The sequence below is a fragment of the Bombus terrestris genome, chromosome 3 (genome assembly GCF_910591885.1).
Source record: "Bombus terrestris chromosome 3, iyBomTerr1.2, whole genome shotgun sequence".
In the NCBI taxonomy this organism is placed as follows: domain Eukaryota; kingdom Metazoa; phylum Arthropoda; class Insecta; order Hymenoptera; family Apidae; genus Bombus; species Bombus terrestris.
This window is the reverse complement of record NC_063271.1, coordinates 18,932,001-18,951,611: the sequence shown is the minus strand read 5'-3', so window position 1 is coordinate 18,951,611 and position 19,611 is coordinate 18,932,001. Positions and strand designations below refer to the sequence as shown.

The 19,611-nt window shown below is 32.5% G+C and overlaps 2 protein-coding genes across 9 annotated transcripts; both read left to right on the top strand.

Annotated features, from left to right (window-relative positions):
* The first annotated feature begins 316 nt into the window (after window positions 1–316).
* On the top strand, window positions 317–15,778 carry LOC100647485 (multiple epidermal growth factor-like domains protein 8). 5 transcript variants are annotated; one of them, XM_012319166.3, is made up of 25 exons: window positions 317–871; window positions 1,574–1,888; window positions 1,968–2,131; window positions 2,204–2,481; window positions 2,560–2,744; window positions 2,838–3,186; window positions 3,281–3,492; window positions 3,573–3,806; window positions 3,968–4,255; window positions 4,337–4,474; window positions 4,560–4,804; window positions 4,886–5,503; window positions 5,600–8,497; window positions 8,565–8,989; window positions 9,060–9,403; window positions 9,487–9,692; window positions 9,761–10,040; window positions 10,124–10,325; window positions 10,397–10,423; window positions 10,526–10,841; window positions 10,934–11,109; window positions 11,203–11,456; window positions 11,650–11,661; window positions 11,753–11,940; window positions 12,016–15,778. In XM_012319166.3, exons 2-25 carry the CDS (start codon window positions 1,684–1,686, stop codon window positions 12,868–12,870), a joined length of 9,099 nt encoding a protein of 3,032 aa, XP_012174556.1. In that variant the 5' UTR covers window positions 317–871; window positions 1,574–1,683; the 3' UTR covers window positions 12,871–15,778. The 5 variants fall into 5 exon arrangements, with proteins under 5 accessions (XP_012174556.1, XP_012174557.1, XP_012174560.1 ...); XM_012319167.3 differs by having other exon boundaries at window positions 317–881; XM_012319169.3 differs by lacking the exon at window positions 317–871 and adding an exon at window positions 904–1,207.
* Window positions 15,779–15,919: 141 nt separating this feature from the next.
* On the top strand, window positions 15,920–19,581 carry LOC100646448 (intraflagellar transport protein 80 homolog). Of its 4 annotated transcripts, XM_003402790.4 has the most exons (16): window positions 15,920–16,103; window positions 16,161–16,339; window positions 16,443–16,553; window positions 16,631–16,809; window positions 16,891–16,980; window positions 17,058–17,195; window positions 17,265–17,389; window positions 17,463–17,711; window positions 17,796–17,959; window positions 18,032–18,229; window positions 18,308–18,458; window positions 18,532–18,703; window positions 18,769–18,891; window positions 18,966–19,105; window positions 19,179–19,317; window positions 19,414–19,581. In XM_003402790.4, the coding sequence occupies exons 1-16, from the start codon at window positions 16,009–16,011 to the stop codon at window positions 19,510–19,512; spliced, it is 2,352 nt and encodes a 783-aa protein (XP_003402838.1). In that variant the 5' UTR covers window positions 15,920–16,008; the 3' UTR covers window positions 19,513–19,581. The 4 variants fall into 4 exon arrangements, with proteins under 4 accessions (XP_003402838.1, XP_048260510.1, XP_048260512.1 ...); XM_048404553.1 differs by having other exon boundaries at window positions 15,920–16,339; XM_048404555.1 differs by having other exon boundaries at window positions 15,920–16,339; window positions 19,392–19,551.
* Window positions 19,582–19,611: the final 30 nt, after the last annotated feature.

Sequence of the window (19,611 nt, the reverse complement as noted above, 5' to 3'; positions counted from 1 at the left end):
GCTAAATTTACGAAAATTATGCATGGAATTATAAAAAATCAATAATGTCATTAAGTGCGCATATATGCATGTATGTATGTATGTATATATACATATATATATATATATGAGTATTGTCTCTTTTACTTTTTTATAGTTTTGAAACATAACTCGACCATAAATACCTCTTTCATAAAGCAAAAAGTATGATAATTTTAGACCAAATATAATTAATATATTTAGATTATAAATCATAAAATATTTAAAAAAAGAGTTAGACATTTATTAATAACAACAATTTACTTGTGTATTCAGTTTTGAATCCGGTTTATTATTTTTCAATGTTTCATATCTACAAAAAAAATTACCACGCGTCTACTTTTAATACAATTAAGTATTCAACAAAAAAATCATCCATCTCTACGTTACATCTTGATATTATAAGGAGCAAACGTGTAAAAATTCTATAAAAGAATGATTTAATTTTATTGCGAAAATATATATAAGCGACTTGATCAACGTCACGTGGGCATGAATTGAACCAAATTGAACCTATGACGGAAAGCGATTTTGTATGGCGTTTTTTCAATCGAAGTGTCCCTGGAAACTTTCGAATATTGAGACCGCATTCGAAACGAGGGGAATTTAATGGCGGTTGAAGAGCCCCCACCCTGACCTCGTATGCAGAGACAGCTAAGGTGTCAACAGGCGAGGCTGAACAGAGTTTACACGATAATTCTTGTCTGTTTGTATTTGCACATTTATTTTACTGCTTATCGGTTTGTCATAACAATATCTGAGTCACGATAATCGGGATACATATTTTCAAAATAACTGGCGTTCAGAGAATGCAACTGTTCAAAGTATAGCACGGTGCAGATTTTTCTGACGTGTATGTGTGTGTATGTACATAATGTTTTGATTCAATCGCAGCTGAAGTTCTATCGTATCTATTTAGTTAAAGAATGTTATTCTTGATTTTGTTTCCATTGATAAAAATTAGTGTTTTGTTGTCTTGTTACTTGTTACAAATTTTAGACTAGAGTATTTATGAATCAATATTTGTTTTAACTTTTTTTATTTAATAAGCGTGTAAAGTTCTAGTCACGATATGTTTGACGCTTGCATGATTATTGTACAACGTGACTGTGATACGATATACTTGAGCACTGTGATGTGATTTAAGACTGTTTTTATAATACAGAACTAACAATACTGGCTAATAAATGTTTGTATAAACAACTATGATAAAAAAGTTTTATTGCATACCATTGATAATAATTTAATTTAATTTTTTTCATTCAATTCTTAATTTTATATTTAATTTATTAGTAAACTAAAATACATATATATATTATTGCCTTTCTGTATTTTTTATATGATATAGTGATGGTTTCAAGGAAAAACATATATATACAATTACATGAGCATACAATTGTTTTTGTTCTAATAATAAATCATGCAAAATTATCTGTCCGATAATAATAATAATTATTATTTTCTTGTTATATAAAAAAAGAACATTATATTTAATAAATAAAAACTATGTTATATGCTATTAATAATTGAAATAACAAAAAGCATATTCTTTCAGATATGACCCTTTATATGAGCTTTTTACAACTGACTTATTCAAAAAACAGACCAATGAACGTAGATGATGAGTTTTACTTTATCAAGCAGCAGTGAGGCGAATATATTGTAATGGGGTGGGTCTTGTCCACCACACTATGGATTACAATATGGAGTTGCCTGTTGCGGGGCTTCGAATTAGCTCCGCAGACATCTCCAAAACAAATTCCATGTGATAAAACTAGGAAAGTTTTTACTGATTCTTGGGGGATCATTAGTGATGGACCTTTGGGCTCAAATTATACTCAAGATTCGCATTGTGAATGGCTTATAAAAGGTACAAAATTTAATATGATATTTGTAAGAATATTTCTTTATTGTTTTTCTTATAATGGTTTGATGTATATATTTTGCAGCAAATAATAGCCGTCAGTTTATCACTTTAAGTTTTCGTACCATGGGAACAGAATGTAGTTATGATTATGTTTTTGTTTATGATGGAGATTCTTTTCGATCTCCACTCCTAGGTAGTTTCAGTGGAAAAACAGAACCACAACAAGTGACATCATCATCTGGTTATGTATGTAAATTTGAAGTCTTTCGTATTTTATAATTATTAAAAAATATAGTAACTTTCTTTTCTCTTTTATAGATGTTAATACTCTTATACAGTGATACAAATTATGTTTTGGATGGCTTCCATGCAGAATTTTCAGTTACAAATTGTTCAAATAATTGTACAAATCATGGAAAATGTATTGATAATACTTGCTTTTGTGAAAATGATTGGGGTGGCAGAGATTGCTCCAGAGCTCTTTGTCCAAATAATTGTAGTTATAATGGAGAGTGTGGTTTAAAACGATGTGACTGTCAAAATGGATACTCAGGACAATCTTGTTCATTACACAGAACTCATCCTGAGGGCAACAAGTTTGTTACTAAATATATTATTACATTAAATATAACACTATTAGTTAGTATTTACTAATTATTAAATATGATAAATAGATGGCACTGGCTTTCTCATTCAGAGGGTGGATTAAGACCACGAGCAGCACATACTGCAGTTTATATAAAAGAAACTGATTCTCTTTATGTGTTTGGTGGCTATGATTTGAATTATATACTCAGTAATTTAGAAGTGTATCGATTTAGCGCAAGTCAATGGGAAGACGAGTATGGTAATGAACTAGGTAAACAGAAAATACTAAATATACTTATTATAATTACAAATATTTGAATATATGCTGTATTATAAAATTATTTACCATGTATGTTTAAAACAGAAGGCATCTCATCTGCAGAATATTTGGATCCTATGCTTCTTGCTACTGAATTAAAACGAACAGATGCAGATGAAAAAGAATTATATGGTCTTCGTAAATCGTCCCTTATGTGGAAAGTACTTTCTAGCATTAAAGACAATAATACTTTTAGTTCACGTAATCTTGGAAATACAGAAAATGGACGTGACTGGTCAAAATTTAGAAGTGCAGATCGTAAAGATCGTGAAGAAAAAATTCATGAAGGCAGAAATAGTGAAACAAGTAAAAGTACAGTTAGGATAGAAAGAAATGATGACCTTAGGAGAAAACATTCTAGACGTCCTAGACCTCGATATGCGCAAACTACAAGGTAAAAAATAAGATGCACAATATAATTACTGAATATTAATATAATGTTAATTCGCAGTTAATGCTATTTTTCTATTTACTTACTGTTACATTAGACATCGTAGAAATCTTGAGAACCTAAATCCCTATCAAAAATTTCATATAAAAAGTGATGTATTAAATTGGGAAGAACAAAGTGCAGAAGATTCTATTAGAGACAACATTTATGCTCAAGAATCTAAGGCAAAAAATGAGTCTACTAAATCATCAATTGATAAATTACCCACACCAAGCCCGCGATATGGTCACGCAGCTTGTAGATATGACGGTCAGTCGTACACCTATTCAAAATATGAAAAGAAGAATTAACACAATTATAGTATGATTTACAAATTATATAATTGGTAGGTGGTTTTGTTATATATGGGGGGAAAGTACAAGATGGTTCTTTATCTAATGAACTGTGGCATTACAATGTTAACACACGCACCTGGACATTACGAGCAAAAGATTCTCCATTTTATCCACCGCAATTAACAAGGCATACTCTTACTTTAGCAAATAATTATATTTATCTTTTTGGTGGTAGTACAGTTGATGGTGAATTTTCGTCGAGTTTGTACAAGATTGAATTAAATTTATGTAAGTTTATTGAACAAAGCATATTTATTATTTATAATTATTATGTAATATAATAATAATAATAATAATAATTATTATTATTATTATATTATCTTTATTATTATTTTATTATACAAAAAAGAAAAGAAAAATATTTTGTATTAAATTTGTTTCAATTCTAGCTGATCCCACAGCAACCACGGAAAGATGGAAAGAAGTACACCCCCGAGGTGGTAAAGAATTAGATGTACGTGTAGTTGCACATTCCACTGTGTATCATCATGCTACTAATTCTTTGTTAGTTTATGGAGGAGTAGTAGCCAGTGTAGCTCGATTCAGTAAATTATCAGATAGAATGTTTGTATTTCAACTTGACAAAAAAGTTTGGTCTGAAATTCATTATCCGAGAGCACACTTGAGAGATACTTATGTTCCAAGAGAACGGGCATTTCACACTTGTAATATTATAGGTAATTATATGTCTTTATTGTAATTGTTATTAAATAAATCACAAAGCAGTACATATTAAATTCTATTAAAAATTTTTTCAGGGAATTATCTAGTTGTATTTGGCGGATATTCTCATAGACATAATAAAGAAGAAATTTGTTATGATAATCAGATGTATCTTTATCACTTAGGCTGTCATGCTTGGGTAAGCCATGATGTACTAGGTTTAAATGACAAAGGTAAATGGAAACTTTAATAGTTAAAATAAAAATCAAGCAAAATCTTAATTATTTTCATCTTAAAACTTTTATTATAATATCCTAGATTCTCGTTATCCAAAACAACAGGGAGTATTTGCACATGCAGCAGACGTGCGGAATGGAAATACATTGCTATTAGTCGGTGGTTATCATGGAAACGTAAATGCAGATTTGCTTGCATATACATTACCGCCAATGCTTGCACCAGGAGATGAAGATAATATAGAACCTGAACAAATTTGTTCAAGGCATAAAAGTTTGATGGAATGCACAGCTAATCCAGAATGTGGTTGGTGTTCAGCAGACGAGGTATCTTCCTAATGTAGAAAACGTAACTACTATTTTTTATGTAATGAATATTTAATATCAAAAATGTTTGATTTATTTTAGATATGTTATGGCAGAACTATTGGTAGTAACTGTACAACAAATCTTCAAACGACGCGTTGTCTAGGCGTTTGTCCTGCACTTGGAGATTGTCATTCTTGTTTAATACATGGCCAACCTGGTGGAGGATGGGGTACAACTGCACGTGGAAAAAAATCTGTGTCGAATAAGCTAAATCGCGGAACTTGTACGTGGTGTGTACAGAATGCACGTTGTCATCATAAAGATGATAATTATGGTGTTTGTGGTCTTCGAGACGATACACCGTCACAAATACCTGGATGGTGGGGTCCGAAGGGCACAGAAATTATGAAAGTTGAAGAATGTCGAGAAATGGATAAAAGGCCTGGATTGACATTTTTAAAGTATAAACCCCCAGTAAACTTTAGTCAGCCTGACTCGGTAACGATAGTTAATGCCACTACTGTAGATTTTAATGTTCCATCTATGCAAGGAGCAAAAACAGAATCAGCACTTGGAGGAGAAATGATTGCTAGATTAATTGGCTTTCTCAGACCACCGCAATCTTTTTGGGATAGCACAGTGGAGCATTTAAAAATTTGTGTCAGTTATAATAGTGCAACTTTACATGTATCAAGAAGCGATGATCCTCAGGAATTGGTAAATTGCACATCTATTTTTTATTTAATTTAACAATTTAAATTGCTTTATGGTATGTTAATATAGAATATAAATTCTTTCATTAAATTTGTTTAGGAATTAGTTGCAAATTTAACTGCCGAGACATCGCAATGTATTCCAACAAAATGGCCAGATGGACATCAAATGATGTTGTTGCCAGGAAGATATTTATTAGATTTCGAATCGAAAAGAATGGTTACTACAAGTTATGCATATGCTAGTAAAATGGAAATTACTCACAACAAAAAAACAGAGAATCCAAAAGTATTTACATTTGAATATCTTGAGCCATTTCAAAATGGTTCTTGCCATCAATATAAAAATTGCCTTCACTGTTTAACTGATTCTTCGTGTGGCTGGTGTGATATCATCAATAAATGTCTCTCACGCTCAATTAACGAAATGGAAAGTTGTGTAGTTGATGTAGAGTGGGACGAAGATGGGAATCCTATTCGCGAGTGGCATTATTTAACTATCACTCCTTCAGCTTGTGCTAATTGTTCTAATTATATTTCATGTGAATCTTGTGTTGGTAGTAATTTGTGTGAATGGTGGACAGAGGAAGCTCGTTGTGCAAGGATAGGTAGACTGCCTAATGCAGTTATTAGTTTTGATCAATGTCCAATTCCTTGTAGACAACGTTCAAATTGTACACAATGTTTAGATGAGCGTGGAAGATGCGTCTGGTGTGAGGCCACGCAGGAATGTTTTTCTTTTTCGGTATATACATCTGAATATCAATTTGGTTTGTGTCGAGAATGGATGGATCAAGCTGGTTTAATGGGAGTAACATCAAGGTCTGGATCATCTTTAACAGGCAATGATCAATGCAAAAGCTGTAGTCGACACACAAACTGCTCAAACTGCTTACACTCATTAAGTTGTGGGTGGTGTTACAGTTTAGAAAACCCTATTATAGGAGCATGTGTACAAGGAGATTTTAATCAGCCGCACGTCAATTGTAGTTTAGTCATCAATGAATATCAAAATACCACTTTAGAAACGGATGAATCTGGTTGGGCATACGCTCAATGTCCAGATGTCGACGAATGTGATTTGGGTTTGCATGATTGTCATCCCAATGCAGTATGCACAAATACTCATGGTAGTTTTAGCTGTCAGTGTAAAAGAGGTTTCAATGGAGATGGCAAAGAAAACTGTACCAAGACTTGTTATGAGAAATGTGTAAATGGTTACTGTAGTGAAGCACCTGACTATAAATGTGAATGTAACCTTGGCTGGACAGGGCCAGATTGTAGAACAAATTGTGGTTGTTATAATCATTCCACTTGCTTACAAGGTCCAGGTATTTGTGATAAGTGTCAAGATTGGACTAATGGTACATATTGTGAAAAATGTAAAGCAGGCAGTTATGGTAATGCTACGACACCTCTTGGATGCAGAAAGTGTAATTGCAATGAGCATGGAGACAAAGATTTAGGCATCTGTGATCGGCAAACTGGTATATGCTTCTGCCGTGATAATACACAAGGAGATATGTGTCAACGTTGTAAAAAAGGCTATTACGGTGATCCAAGAGATGGCGGAATGTGTTACTATGGTTGTATGTCTCGAGGTATGCTTGGGGGAGAAGGAAACGGCAAACAAGGTCTTGGCAGCAGACACTCACAGTTATCATTATGGGAAAGTCACCTTGGAGATTCTCCAACAAGAGAGTGTCTTTGGATAGTAAGTCCAAAAACAGATCTTTCATCAGACAACATGCTCTCAGGAACTCAAAGTGTCATACAATTTACTATACATGATGATATTAATGTTAGTTGCCAAGAAAATAGTGTTTATGTATATGATGGACTTCCTCAATTTGTTTCATCATCGACTAGTCACCAGAGTCAACTTTTAGGTGTTTACTGTACAGAAAGTACAGATTATCCTGTTACTGTAGAAGCTAAGTCTGGATTTCTTACTGTTCATTATAAACAATTGGACGAAGTAGAAGGTTTCAATGCAAGTTACTTGATAATGACATGTAATGACTGCCCTGGAAATCGAGAATGCCGTAATGGTAATTGTTTATGTAAAGCTGGTTTTGTAGGAATCAGCTGTGATATCGAAATATGCCCTAATAATTGCACTTCATCCAAGAAACAAGGAATTTGCGATAAAGGTTACGGGCGTTGCGTTTGTACATCTGGTTATGGAGGACGTGATTGTTCAGTTAAGATTAAAGAACATCAGTTAATTTTTACTGAGCTGTTTAACTCCGAATACTTAGCCGATCATTTAGACCATCTGAGAAAAACTTTACCGCGGTTTGGCCATACATTGGTTGCTGATAGAAGGGGTAGTTTATGGATGTTTGGGGGATACTCTCTTAGTCATGGTCCTTTAAATGATATTAGACTTTTTGATACTAAAAATAATACATGGATGCCTATTACAGTAGAATCGACTTCAGAGGCAACAATGCCTCAAGGTAGATATTTCCATGCAACTGAAATAGTCCATAGTAGGCAACAAATATATGTCTATGGTGGTTTGTCAATGAAACAAGAAGATATTCAAGGATTATCGAATAACACTTTAAGCGACTTTTGGAAATTTAGTTTGCAAAATCAGAGGTGGATGCAAATTATACAGGATGAATTTAAGAGAGAACCACCACTTTTGGCGGGACATACGCTAACTTTGCGTAGAAATGGAGAATCAGAAAGTCTAATATTAATTGGAGGATTTAGTCCTAAGTATGGTTACCTCGATACAGTATGGGAATTTAATTTAGAAACCGAAGCTTGGGATACAATAAATACAATTGGAAATGGACCATTAGGAGTATATGGTCATTCAACTGTATATCATAGCAAATCAGATAGTTTTTACATTTTTGGTGGATACACTTATGCGATAAATCGAACATTTATTTCTAATAAATTATATGCATTGAATTATAAAACTCGCACGTGGTCTGTACTTCCACCATTTGATGATGATCTTACTGATGGAAGTAGTTTGGTAAGTAAATATTTCATCAATTATTATTTAGTTTTTTCTTGTTAATAAAAATAACATTTTATTACAGCCACAAGCTAGATTTCTTCATTCTGCTGTCACTACTGATGAATATATGGTAATATTTGGTGGTCGTCAAAATCCACATAATACTTCTGATTCATTAATTGCTTATAAATATTCATGTAATTTATGGATTCGTTTAATAACAAAAGACATGGAAGTTATTGGAAGTCCACCACCACCAGCATATGCTCATGCAATGACTCATGCTGATCCAGAATCTAACGCTGTATATGTAGTTGGTGGTTTTGATGGTGGAATTAAAAGCCATGTCACACTTATAAGCATACCAGAAGATCTGTGTAATCTTTGGACAGACAAAATCACTTGCAGAAAATATTTTGGATGTTCCTTTTGTTCTGTTATCACAATTAGTGGAAAAAATGCTTCATTTTGTTTCTCTAATGAAGTATCAATTAATAAAGATGACAGGTAAATTTTTATATTTCGGTGAACAAATTTATAAGTGATTTCAACTATATGACAAAAATATCTGTTTTAGATGTGATATTAACGTTACACAAGCTCAACGATCAAATGGAATTTTCTGTAATTCAGAATGGATGGTCAGTAGAAAATGTCAAAATTTTAAAACTTGCACAGAATGTTTAGCAGAATGGCCATATTATCAAAATGACGAGCCAGTATGCAAATGGTGTACAAACTGTCCAAATGGAAAGTGCATACCGTCCGAAAAAGATTGCGACGAATTAAATAAATGCAATATTAGACAAATATCGGTAACAGATGTAAATCAATGTGGAGAGCGACAATGTCCAGCAAGTGACTGTGAAAAATGTAATAGCCTTGAAGGTTGCGTGTGGACAAGGCAGGTTTTAAAAACATGTGAGTCTTAAAAAAATATCAAAAAATGCAAAGTACTTAATAGTTTTTAGATGATTCTTAATAATTTTTCAAAACATTTATAGCGGAATTAGGACTTGCAGTAACGGGAGAACCCGTATACGATTGGAATTGTGTACCAGATGACATTTTTGAACGATCAAGTATTAAAATGGGAAGTACGCAATGTGAAAAACGATGCGCTGATCATAAAGATTGTAGAAGTTGTCTAAAAGGCACGGGGGCCGAAGGTGGTTGGCGGGAATGTAGATGGTCGACGCAGCTTAATGAAGTAAATATATCATTTTGAGAAACTGGAACTAATTATCTGAAATCTTACAATCAATTAACAAATCGTAGTGCATTTCTCCGTCATATCAACCTCTATACTGTGCTGGCGGTGTATGTGGACTAGTATTACGTAGTTCCGATATGGATCATTGTCCTGAACCATGTTCAGTTTTTAAACAATGCAGTACATGTTTGAAACACTCGCATTGCGGGTGGTGTTCTCTGGATTCAGCTAATATAACTGGACAAGGAATATGTACAGAAGGCTCTCTTGAAGCACCAGCAGACCATCCAGCTGGTGGAACATGTGGAATGTTATACGATCAACAATTTCCTCAAACTGAACCACGTAAGCAAATATAATATGTAGTATTTAATGTTTAGTAATTCGTCTGAAAATTACAGCATTCATACCACTTCTATGTTATTTAGAGTCTTTGGGAATCCTAGATAATGTTACAATGCTAATCCCGAATGTAATATCAAAACCAGTATTTTCTTGGCACTATGTAAGATGTCCACCAGAAAATGAATGTACGAACGGACACCATACGTGCTCTCCAAAAAGTGAAAAATGTTTCGATTTAGAGGAAGGGTTCGAATGCATGTGTGGCGACGGATATAAAACTGAAACGTAACTTTTGTTTCTTTTTTCATTAATTTTATTGCATAGATAATTTATTAATTATTTTATATTTATTTCAGCCCATCATCATTTAATGAATTTGGGAGGTAAGGTCCAAGTATGAATTTTGAATTATTTGTTTATATATCTTATATTTATAACATTTTTATTATGCATATACATAATTTATACTTTTTTTTTCCTTTTAGAAAAATTTGTGTTCCGATGTGTATGCAAGGTTGCGTTAGAGGAACGTGTATAGAACCAAATGTTTGTCGTTGTGACTTTGGTTATGTAGGTGCCAATTGTTCAATTCAGTGCCAGTGTAATGGTCACAGCAATTGTGCCGGCCCAGATAGATTAGATGTTTGCTTAGAGTGCCATAATAACACTATGGGACCACAATGTGACAAATGTTTGCCTTTGTTTGTTGGAAATCCAGCGGACAATGGACAATGTGTTCCATGTCTTGAGTATTGCAATGGGCATACTCGAATATGTATTAATGAAAGCATGACTGTACCGGTAATTTATTCTTCATACTGAAACTGCAACTATATATAAATATAAGAATAAATATCGACGTTTTTAGAAACGAAAATATCATTTTTCTATAGGATCCAAATTCAATTGATAAGATGTCTATAGAATTATTAAAAAAGCAATTAGTTGAAGGCCCTGTAGCTAAAGCAAAATGCGTAAATTGTGGAAATAATACGAAAGGTGACAAATGTGGGGAATGTATGACTGGTTATTTCAGGGGAACAGAAGATCTTCGTGACGTATGTCGACCGTTAGTATTATTATATGAACTTTGTTACTTGTATTCTATTACACTAGATGTACTTACAATTCTACGTATTATGTAAAAAATATATTTTTCTAGTTGTGAATGTCATGGACACGGATTCACTTGTGATCCTGTAACAGGAGAAAAGTGTAATTGTGGTAATAATACAGAAAGTGACCCAACTTGTACCAGTGGACCCATGAAGGGTACAAACACTGGTGGCTCACCATGCTGGATGGTGCAATGCAGTAAATGTAAAGAAAATTATGCTGGTACACCAACTATGGGTCATCAGTGTTATAAAACTGTAACAGTTGACAACAAGATGTGTTTTGATTCTAAATTAATAGGTAGGTTATTTAACAGGTTTATGCCATAGTTTTATCATCATATTATTTTATGATTATTTTATTTTAAAAATATTCTAATATAAAAATTCTATCACATTTTCTAAATCTGTCTGCTATGCATTTGTTATATTATTATATTATATATTTTAATTAAATACTATTTTCTTTAAATCGCAACATCTTATTATATCAGGAGGATCTTATGGTTTGTACTTTTCCATTGATGAATTATATACTTCCTTTTATTGATCCTCGCGTATTCAGATGTAAAAATTGATTATTTTCACTAATTACAGATGAATGTAAAATGAAACCCAAACCATTGAATCCTGGCCAAACGGTATTTTATATGGTACAACCACGTTTTATGAATGTCGATATTAGAGTCATGGTGGATGTAACTCAAGGGGCTTTAGACCTATTTCTTAGTCCTCGGGATGATTCTTTCGTTGTTACATTAAATTCATCAACTGGATATCAAGATGTATGGGTTTAAAATACTTCTTCTATTTATGAGGCATTAAATATTAGATATCTTCTAACCAGAAATTGCCTATAGGTCGAATTGGATAGCAGATTTATATGGCGTAAGGATCCACATAATATATGGTTAGATAAACAAACTCGTAGTCAAATGAAAATTGTCGAATTCCATCCTCATAATACGTTTTCATTTGCTATGAACGGCACTACTACCGAACCAACTTGGAATACCGGTCCTCAGTACATTGTAATGGAACGCTACGCAAACGGCTTGGCTACGTTTTTAACAATCGAGAATAGAAACACGTTCTTGGTTGTTAGAAACCTTACGAATCGGTTGGTCTTAACATTGCCACAGGACAAACATGAACTTCACGAAACGAAATTTCATATCGCATTGAGGGCGATTGATCCTGTACATCCGGAAATCAGTGGTCGTGCTGCTTACGGGATGATCTTCTTTCGACAGGATCAACTTCACATCGATTTGTTCGTCTTTTTTTCTGTGTTTTTCTCTTGTTTTTTCTTATTTTTAGCTGGTTGCGTAGTCGCGTGGAAAGCGAAACAGGCGGCGGATGTTCGTAGAGCGCGGAGAAGGCATGTTGTCGAGATGTTGCATATGGCTAAAAGACCATTCGCATCGGCTACTATCATTTATGACCGAGATGGTAACGATTGTAATGCAAGCTCGCCTCAACGGAAAAGCAGACGTAATAAATTAGTTAGCTTTCACAGTGATGTTAGACCGGTAGCAGTTGAGCCTACTGACGATGGAGTAGCTGCTGTAGCTACTGTTTTCATTAGATTGCCTGGTGGTCGACAAGCTCCTGTTGAATTAGCTCTTGGCAGCTCATTAATACTGTTAACCAGAGTTTATCCAGTTAACAGTAGAGTGTTCCTAAGACGTAGAAACAGTCACGCGTTGAACTGAGCTTCTTTCTGTAGACATTTATGTTCATCTGTTCGTTATTTTCATTTTTAAGTCTGCTTGTGCTCTCGAAATCTATAACAAAGGAAATATGTAGCGATCATGTTTATTCTTTATCTTTATCGATCGTTTGATCTCATCTTTATAATCATTAACCTATTTGTGGTATTTGGTACGCGATCATATAAATTAAAAATCTTTTTACGAAAAGCATTTATATTTTTTGAACTTGTGTAAATCGAATCGACGATTTCACTTGTTGAATTTTAATAACGATGTTTGTTCTTCGTCATCATTGACATTGTTCAATGTCCGCCAGTAATATGAAATTTTAGTCTAATGGTTGTATTATAGTTTTAAAGAAGTTATAGGGGTATTTAAATTAAATGATAATATATATACACACACACACCTACATATATATTGTCATACCATTCCATGACGAGACTGTATGTTTGTATATAAAGATCTGTAATTATGTATTAATTCGTAAATTATACAATTTTGTAGAAGCATTTTATGTAACGAGACATGATTTTGTGTCTTGAAACATTTGCAGCTACCTTCTGAGGAAAGTGGATGATTTTATCGGTGTTTTATGAAATTTTGCACTATCATCTAATCGAAATATGCATATGAAGGGAAATATAAAAAAGGCAGCTATAGGTATTATTCTACTTATTAAAATCTTGTTTGTATTCTAATATCTAGAATGAAATTGCCGAAAAATTTAATAAATATGAGATTCTCAATCATAATGTGCAACTCTAAGTGAGTGACTAAGACAACTGATGTTGTTATTATTATGAATGAATTATTAAAATATTAGTTATCGAACAAATTGTAAAGCTTGAAATGATATAATATTTCACCATAAACGCTTTTAAGATTATATGCAGTGCAACAAAAATACGAGTAATATGTCAACTGGCACTGCTATTTTCTAACAGTTAATAAACAGGGTGATCTTCAAATATGACGCATATTTTAGTAAAAGAGATATAGCAAGGTAATAAATTAAATGTTAAGTAAATATATCAATTAATTTAGCGTAGATTAAATGGAAATATTTTGAATTTGTAAAAATCATTTATAAACTGATCATATGCTCCAGACATGTCGATCATCTTATTTTTCCATGGATCTTTTTAAATTACTGTTTTTACGTTTAAAATCAGTATACTTTCATGTGACTAATTTTAATTAATTTTATGATCTTGCTATATCTGTTTCACTATGAGTGCACATGTTCATGTGTTTGTATGCTACATTAAAAAGTATGTTAGGGCTGCGATCGAAAATGAATTGTATCCGCATAATTAAAAAAACGATCAGTATTAGAAGAAGTTGATTAGAAAGAAGCTCGATAATGCGTGCGTCGAAAAGGTTCCTATGCCAAAAAAAACTGATGAGGAATAATATGAGTGTCATAGCATAATGATATATTATTTATGACAAGAAACAATAGATATGTAAAAGTTTTTAATTAGAGAATGTTGTAAATATGAGGGATGCACATTGCAAATGTTAATTATCGATACCATATAATATCATTTGTAAAAATATTAATAGTACGATATCGTCAATAGTGACTTGAATTTGGTGAAACTGAAAACAAAACGCGTCCTTTATCAAAAATGATAAACCAAGGTTACGTATTAATCAAAATATAAAAGTAAAACATAGGATGTTGATGTAATGATATTAATAATGCATACTCTTAGGATAATTATAATAAGCAAATTAATTGAGAAAGTGAGCGACATAGTGACATAAGTAGGTGTAAATATCACAAGACGTTTTATGCTAAGCTGTTATGCAGTATCAAACGAGTTTAATATATTCTGTACAGATTGTTTCTCAGGATAGTTGTTACATGATTTGAATAATTTCCACTGTATTTGTAGAAAAGGTTTTCAAAACTAAAAGATTTATATATTATTCGATTCAATTTCTTTAATGCAATTTTTTTATCAGCGATATAATTAATATGTATAGTAATATTTGAGTAAAATTATCTTATTTATTCTTAATAAATAATATAGGATTAGTAATATTTTCTAAAAGTACAGTGTGAAATTTTCAAACTACTTTTGGGAGCATTCTAATTATGTCATCAATACGTTGTAAGAATGCACGGTTGTTCCTTGATTATAGGAACGATGATACACTGAGTAATTGCTAAGTGTGCATATGACAATGCAGCACATCCTGTCTATTGAATCTCCGAATTCATTTTTATTTTTTTTTCTTGCTTCATAAGTCTCGTCATCACGTATCACGTCGATTGTCTTTTTTGTTACTGTTGCTATATTTCTCTGTATTTCTTTCTCTTATCTTACTAGCATATCATTTTCATGTTTCATTTTCATCATGGTATACAATTTTATTTGTTTATCTTCATGCGACCAACTATCCTAATATTCATCGCGAGATTTGCGCGACAGCCTGTAAGCATATGTATAAGAATAATACAAACTAACGTGTATGTACATTTATATAGATTTACGTGAATAGAGATATATTATATATATATATACATACTATATATACACAGTAAATGTATAATTTCTCGGTTGTACAGATCTGAGCGTTATCTCCAAAATGTTCTATTTTATATATGTATAATTATTACATTGCATTCAATGTAAGCGATATCTTCCAATGCCGGCATTGTATCATCGCGTAAACAAAAAAAAAAAAAAAAAAAATGTTTGTAACATTATGAGACACCATCGTTTGTAAAAGTAATAATGAAAAGGTTGTGAAGTCCGGATGTCGACATCCTTACAAGGATTCGCCAGCTTCGTGGATTTATTTGTACTGTGGGGAGGAATCTGAGGTTGTGCTAATGAAGATTAATGAGTTGTATTGAGAAAGCTTTAATAAACGTGTGTAAAATTGGGTTTCATCCGATGAGTTTTCATTCCATCAAAAGTATAATACGCAGGTGTACGTTCTGTTACTATAGTAACTATACACCAACAAATTCCCGGACTTCAAGGTTGCTCTAAGCATGCGATCGAATTTGTATATGTATAGAATGTTGTTCGATGTTACGTGCATAGTAATTTTACGTGAAGCCACAAACGTTTTTACATGTACATTTAGACAGGGGTTAAGGTGACAGATAGGCATAAAATGAGATTTAAAATATCTGCACAAAATCGTAATGGCCATAAGCGTTTGGTAACTTGTGTAGCATGGAGCTCGACGGAAGAGATTTATTCATGCGGGTATGATTTTGTATTTACGAGAAAAAATATAAATAATCTAAGTGATTACCTTTTCAGAGAGGATCATTTATTAATAGCGTGGCATTTGGAAGGTGGAACCGCACATTCTAGCATTGTTACGGAATTTCCTAATGATTTTTATCCGACCGATATGCAGTGGCATCCGCGACCAAATTATGCGGCGCTAATTACTAAAAAACAGTCGTTAGATGTTCTGTTAATTACTACAGCCGACGGTATTTGTCTTTATACTTAAAGATGTAATACTAAAATGTACTATTTTGGTTGTAACTTCATTTTTCAATATTACTAGTTTTGGCTTTGATATCTTTGTCATAGGAAAATATCATTTAGTTAATAAAAATGGACGTATAGAAAAGAGCATAGATGCTCATAAAGGAGCAACGACAGTAGGCAGATGGAGTAGTGATGGCTCCGCACTTTTGACTGGTAATTAAAACATCTTAGATGAGGTAGTTATTGGAGTAATTATTATTTGGTTAATTTCTAATTTATTATAATCCTAGCTGGTGAAGACGGTTTGATAAAAGTATGGTCACGTAGTGGCATGCTTCGCTCTGTTGTTGTTAAAGGTGTGTTTCCCATACTATCTGCTGCCTGGAGTTCAGATTGTACGACAGTATTATATTCTCAGGGAGCTCACTTAACTTTTCAGTCGCTTAACTCTAATTCCAAACCTCGCAAGGTTAAATAATATTCAACAAATGTATATGATATTTGTACAATTAAAGAAAGAACTAATATTTGAAGAAAAATCTTATTTCAGTTATTGGCTCATGATGGTTTGGTTTTGGTTTTATGTTGGAGTCATACTCATGGATTGATAATTTCTGGTGGGGAAGATTGTAGATATAAGGTAAAATACGAAAAATTTAAAGAAAAATCTAATTATACAAATGAAAGAATCAATGAGAAATTAAATGTTCATTTAAGGTATGGGATCCTAATGGTACTCAGCTATTTTCTAGTAGCATAGGAGATTATCCTATTACATCAGTAAGCTGGAGCTTTTCTGGGGATTACTTTGCTGTTGGATCATTTAACACAATCAAACTTTGTGATAAAACAGGAGTTAGTTCATATTACATATTTTATTATTTATTTATGTATTCTTTTTTACTGATATGCATATACTTTTAGTGGTCTCATTCATTAGAAAAAATAAATTCTGGAAGTATATACAGTATTGCTTGGTCAAGTGATAGCACACAAGTAGCTATGGCTTGTAGTAATGGAACTGTATCAACAGGACATATAATAGACAGGTACAAAAATCATTAAAATAAAATATTATGTAAATATATACATACTTGCGTATTTCATATGAACGGAAAACAGAAGATTGGAATGGAATAATTACGAAGCCACATTGGTCAAAAGAAAAGTAATTGAAGTTAGAAATGTGGGTAATGAAATACGAGAAACATTAGAGATATCGGATCGCGTGGTGCAGCTGGAATTTGGTTTTGATTATTTAGTTGTAATTACACCAGCACAGTGTCATGTTTATTCGGTAGCAAATTGGAATACTCCCGCTATATTTGATTTAAAAAATACTAGTGTATCAGCGGTACTTCTTGCAGAAAAGTATATATTAATTATTTTATACATTAAAAAAATATTAAGAGGTTAAAAGAAAAGGAAATAATTTATAAACGTATTATTTTAAAGGCATTTTTTATTAGTTGAATGGAATAGCGTATCATTGTACAGTTATCAAGGCCGTTTATTAGGAACTCCAAAATGGAAAGGAATAACACAGGAACGACTTTATCCACCTTGTGTATCGCTATGTTCTGATACTTTAGTCATACGATCGCAAAGTAACGAAAAACGTATGATAAAACAAGTTTTTAAATAAAAAAGAGGAAGTAAAAATATATAAAGACTATTACAAAATTTTTTAGTTCTTCATGTGTTAGAAGTGGCTTACAATAAACCTATAACAGAAAACCAGACTTACACACATCTTCAAAGTATTACAAGGGTTGCGTTGAATCATGTTGGCGGAATAACTGATCGACAAGTAGCATTAATCGATATAAACAAAGATTTGTTTCTAGTTTCTATACGAATCCCTGGTTTTGGTAGAGTATGTAAAATAGGTATGCAGTGTTAAAAAAAAGATTTATTTATACAATTTGCTAGGAATACCTTTAGACATGTTCGTTTTATTTGTTTAGCCGCTATGGCGCAAGATATTGCATGGGCGACTGATGCAAATGTTTTAGCAGCGATGTTGGATGCAACACTATCTGTATGGTTGTGTCCTAATTGTGTGCATTATAGCGACCGTAAGATTATACGAAAAACAAGGATCGATAAAGAAAGCAGGTATTTAACACTATTGTATAAAATGCGATTCGTTATTTCTCAATAACAATACATGTTTTATTAATGCTTTTAGTGAGTTTGGTAAACAGCCAAGTGTAGCTAATGTCTATAATGGGATGGTAATGATACGACGTGGTGATGGGGCATTAGTGGCTTCTTCCTTTTATACATTTTTTATTAGTCTTCATCAACATATACTGAACAAAAGATGGAAAGAAGCACTGTCTCTTTGTCGAATTGCTCAGGTAATTAATATCTATCCTCTTCTTTCGAATAAATCGAAATTTCTTGACACAAAGATTATGAATAGAATGAAGTATTGTGGACTTGCATGGCTGTTATGGCAACTGACAATAAAGAATTAGATGCTGCGGAAGAAGCATATGCAGCAATTTCGCGATACGATAAAGTCAATTATATTCAGTATATAAAGGTAATAATAAAAACATGAGATTAAAATCATTTCATCTTCTAAATAAGTCGATAACCTTAAATCTTTGAAATTAGAGTCTACCAAATAAAACAGAAAGATTAGCGGAAATGGCGCTTCTGTCGGGAGATCTGTTAACTGCAGAAGGCATACTTTTGCAAAACGGATTAACTGAGGAAGCTGTACGAATTAACATTGAAATATATAATTGGAATAGGTACCATTTTTCAAATTTATAAAACAATTTTTCAAAAAACTTGCTATTTTTAATGTATTAATTATTGATTTAGAGCATTAGAATTAGCGATTAGACACAGAAAGCAACTGGATGAGGTATTGAACGCAAGAAAAGAATATCTTCGAGTAATCAATAAGAAAGAAACGAATCAAAATTTTCTTGAATATATGGCAAACGTTGCAAAAACGCAAGTAAATTGAACAAATTTATCACATTGCACAATATCGAATATTTTGCACATAATTTTTATATTTTTACCAAGCAGTGAGACAAAAAATTTTCACCAGGAAGCTACTGAAAAGGCTCCGTTTAAGCGAGACGAAATTGAATTACCGGAAGCAGAAATACAAAAAAACGAAATAATGAAGCAAGAAATGGATACTTGAAAGCGTAACAGTATCTTTCTTTATACAAATTACTTATTAAAATATATAAAAATAAAGTACAAAGCACCTGTGTTTCCAAATATTTCAGTTAAACAAAAT